The sequence below is a fragment of the Seriola lalandi genome, unplaced genomic scaffold (assembly GCF_002814215.2).
Source record: "Seriola lalandi dorsalis isolate HSWRI2012SDOR001 ecotype SW California unplaced genomic scaffold, Sedor1 jcf7180002053117, whole genome shotgun sequence".
NCBI lineage: Eukaryota > Metazoa > Chordata > Actinopteri > Carangiformes > Carangidae > Seriola > Seriola lalandi.
Window position 1 is genome coordinate 713 of NW_019523670.1, and position 4,254 is coordinate 4,966.

The following is a 4,254-nucleotide window of genomic DNA, read 5'->3' on the forward strand; positions in this document are numbered from 1 at the left end:
AGGATCAGTAACGTCTCCAGATCAACTCCGAACAACGGAATTAAAAACTTGAAAACTGCTCCGGTGGATGCTTATACTTCAAGATCGCTGATTCGCTCATTTCGCTGTCAATCAAAAAGGGACTCAGCCTCAGACAGATCATCCAATCATCATGCAGAAGCCGAGCATCTGGGCCAGCCCACTGTCCCATAGACCCCCAGAGACGCTGAGCGTCCGATGGGCGGGACAAAGCCCAGCATTTATCCAATGACCGTCTAGTTTGACTGCAGTGGAACAACCCACTCTCTGCTTCCCCGTTGAAGTCAGTAGACGCTCGGCGTCTACACTGTGTAAAGCTCTGTGGCGCTGCGGGAGGAAGGAGGAGGAGTCAGGTCGGTTACCTGTGATAAGCAGCTGATTCTGAACAAAAGATGAACGTGTTCTAGCGCATATTTAGTCAATGAAATGTTCACACAACAGAACATATTTGACCACTTATTTTGTTGAAATTTTAGGGGAAGCTGAGCTTCCCTTGCAGTCTTAGAGCAATCGCCACTGCTCCTAACTAATGTCAGACCAGGATCTGTGTGGATCGTATATAATTGTCTCTAGGCAGTGTTGGCCTCCAGTCCACAAAGATATAATCTGACAAGAACCAACCATCAACCAACCCCACCACCTCCTGAAGGAGGAAACACGAAGGAATCGGCTTTCTTTTGATGTTGAGTTAAATGAATGAACTTATTTTTGACTTAATTGTAATTCTGCTGTCATGTGTCTCGTGTGGTTAAGAGGAATATATTTATTTGTGTCTCCAGATGTAAAATGAATAGAAGGGACACAAGTTTCATATTTGTTTTACTTAAGAAATCTTTAATAAGATTTTGATGGTACAGTGTTAAAGAACAGCCAAAATGGAGCAACTCTATCAGAGGCTACATCATCCAGCATGCCCTCCTGTCTACCTTGAGGATTATGAATTCAGCTACCTGAACTATGGTCGTGATCTGTTGAACTTTACTGATGATACAGCACAGTATGAGCATCAACAGGAAGAGGATGATTATGAAATCAAGTAGGTGACATCAGAGCTGCACACTGTGATAGAACATCCTCATCATCAGCACATCAGATTAGGGACAATGATAGACTAAGGCTCAGATGCAACTGGACTTTCCACATGGAGAGGGAGGTTCTGGGGACAAAGGCAAACCCTCTGTCCCACACGGTAATGGCGAGCAGGGGCAACACTGTTTATTTTTTGCTCAAATACTTAAAAAAAAAACCTATGTTTGTGTTTACCTTACAAATGCCTCTTGAGCCTGTGCAAGTAATTCTAAAACTAGACAGGTAGACTTTAAACGGGACAATGATCCTCCCTATGAAGATCATTGATGAGGAAGTTTCTGAAGGTTCAGTCTGACTTTGTTGCCTCCTCCAGGTTGGAGCATGGTGGAGAGCAGAGGCTGACACCTGGTCTGAGGAAGTGTAAGTGTGTCTTTACTTTTAAGATCCAAAAAAGATGAATCATTGAGAGGTTTTTATCTGTCAAATTCCGGCTGTTGTTAACCAACAAATAAACCCATCAGTTGCATTAGATGATAAACTGCTGCTGTGTTGTGTCTTGTTCTCTCCATCAGACGCCTATGAACTCACACTGGACAGAAACACAGCTCACAGAAACCTCAAAATGTCTGACAACAACAGGACGGTGGCGGCAGTGAGAGAGCAGCAGTCATATGGTTATCATCTCGAGAGATTTGACCACTGGCATCAGCTGCTGTGTAGAGATGGTCTGACTGATCACAGTTACTGGGAGGTCGAGTGGGAGGGAAAGGTTCAAATAGCAGTGACCTACAGAGGAATCAGAAGGAGAGGGTGTAGTTTTGACTGCAGGTTTGGAGAGACGGATCAGTCCTGGAGTCTGAGCTGCTCGGGTGATGATGGTTACTCTGTCAGTCACAATAAGAAAAGAGCCGACCTCCCTCCATGCTCTGTCTCTAACAGAGTAGCAGTGTATGTGGATTGTCCTGCTGGTTCTCTGTCCTTCTACAGAGTGTCCTCTGACTCACTGATCCACATCCACACCTTCAACACCACCTTCACTGAGACTCTTTACCCCGGGTTCTGGGTTGGATCTGGTTCCTCACTCTCTGTGCTCATCTAGTCGACGTCAGTGCTGTTTCCAAGACATTTGTCATACCCAGTAATCATTGCTCTGGCCCTAAGAGCAGTGTTCAATGAAATACGGTGTCCATGACTCACTGGGAGTCCTGCAGAACTGGGATATTAATGTGTTTATCTTCTTTGCCGTTTTATTTAGCTCTATTAAATAAACTAACTTGTAAATAATTATCAAAATGTTATTTTAAAAGGTTTTACATTTTTGACATTCTCAATTATATGTCTTCATCTCTAGCAATCTGTTTATATTGGATAATTTTTTCGCATCATTCAAAGTTGGTTTGTTCCCAACCACTTTGGTTGTTTTTATTGTCTCAAGTATGATAGGTTATTATTTGATATGAAGTTTTTATTTGTATTTTATTTGTTCTTCCTTATTACCTATACCCACCTTATTAAATGGTGGGTATATGAATTGGAGAGTTTTAAAATAAAAATGTGATTTTTGGTAAAATGTTTGGTTTGAATGTCCGTCCATCCGTCCATCCATTTTCTTCCGGTTACCTGGGGTCGGGTCGTCGTAGCAGCAGGCTAAACAGGGCATTCAGACATCCCTTTCTCCAGCAACACTTTCCAGCTCCTAGGGAATCTCGAGGCGTTCCCAGGCCAGATGGGATATGTAATCCCTCCAGCGAGTTCTGGGTCTACCCCGGGGTCTCCTCCCAGTTGGATGTGCCCGGAAAAACCTCCAAAAGAAGGCGCACATGAGGCATCTTTATCAGACGCCCGAACCACTTCAACTGGCTCCGTTAGACCTGAAGGAGCAGCGACTCTAATCTGAGCTCCCTCCGGATATCTGAGCTCCTCACCCTGTCTCTAAGGCTGGGCCCATTCACCCTGTGGAGGAAACCCATTTCAATCGCCTGTACCTGCAATTTCATGCTTTCGGTCACTACCCAGAGCTCATGACCATAGGTGATTGGAACAAAGATAGACGTGTAAATTGAGAACTTTGCCATCCCTCTTCACCACAATGATCTGCAATGATGGTTTGCATTACTGCTGAAGCTGATGAACTCCTTCACTTGGGGCAGCAACTCAACTCAACTCAAGTTGCAAAACTGAGAACAACACTAAAGTACAGTTTTTATGATTACCATTGACATAATACAGTAAAGAAAGCAAGGCATTTCTAAGTTAGAGGGTGAAAATATCAGGTAGGAGTGAGACTGAAAGGTTATTTCGTTCTGTGTTAAACTGACTGTCAGTTGTTTGAATAACGTTCAGTTCAGCTTCAGTTTTAACTGAACTCAGACTTTGTCGCTGTATCATCACCTCTAAAATCGGCAGGTAACTCGTCTCCTTAGGAAACACAACTGGAGCTGCAACAAAAGCAAAATGGTAAATATATCATGAGTCAATTTTGTTTTATACACATAAAATAAAATGTCAGATTGTTTAATAAATCTGATGAATCAATGAGTCAACCCCCAAAAAAACATTTAGAAATAAATTATGCAGATAATTAAGTATCTAGTAGTGAAAATGAAAAGTTGCCAATTGATTAAAATGTAAATATTTACACCAGTAACATATTTGCCTTCAAAGGAATTATTCAACCGACACATCCTCCCAGTCTTTTCTAATCATACAGGTGTTAATTATCACTGAAGATCCATATATTATTATGTTTGTTTGTTGCAGGTTAAAATCCATATCAAATGAAAAAACTCCACAAATTGAACCCATGTAAAGAGATATACGTTTATAACACACAAATTTGTATATGTACATATATTAGAAATATCTATATTATGAATTTTTATATTGTGACCATATATATTAACAATATATCGGATTAAATACATATTTAATTTATTTATGCAAGTTTATTAAAACAACATACATATACAAATGCCCTATGTTAATATATATGTTTTGTTAATATATATGTTTTATTAATATCTCATTGATTTTGACCTATCTTTCTAGGAAAAGGGCCCCAGACTTATAAAACCTAACATATTGACAGACTTTGGAGTGGATATATATTTACATAACATGTCTACAATATAAGCATACATATATAAACATATTTGTATGGGCTAGACATATATGTCAATACATTAAATTATTCCAGTTTCTAATAAC

The 4,254-nt window shown here is 40.4% G+C and overlaps 1 protein-coding gene across 1 annotated transcript; it reads left to right on the plus strand.

Annotated features, from left to right (window-relative positions):
- The first annotated feature begins 7 nt into the window (after window positions 1-7).
- LOC111651026 (stonustoxin subunit beta-like) lies at window positions 8-2,596 on the plus strand. The gene is made up of 2 exons (XM_023400988.2): window positions 8-1,467; window positions 1,620-2,596. The coding sequence occupies exons 1-2, from the start codon at window positions 1,374-1,376 to the stop codon at window positions 2,144-2,146; spliced, it is 621 nt and encodes a 206-aa protein (XP_023256756.1). The 5' UTR covers window positions 8-1,373; the 3' UTR covers window positions 2,147-2,596.
- The last annotated feature ends 1,658 nt before the right edge of the window (window positions 2,597-4,254 follow it).

What these genes read in the sequence shown, in the direction of transcription:
- LOC111651026 (XM_023400988.2), top strand. Translation starts at nt 1,374, where the DNA reads ATGAGGAAGTTTCTGAAGGTTCAGTCTGACTTTGTTGCCTCCTCCAGG. An exon ending in GACACCTGGTCTGAGGAAGT is followed by an intron (nt 1,468 to 1,619) that starts GTAAGTGTGTCT and finishes TCTCTCCATCAG; the next exon opens with ACGCCTATGAACTCACACTG.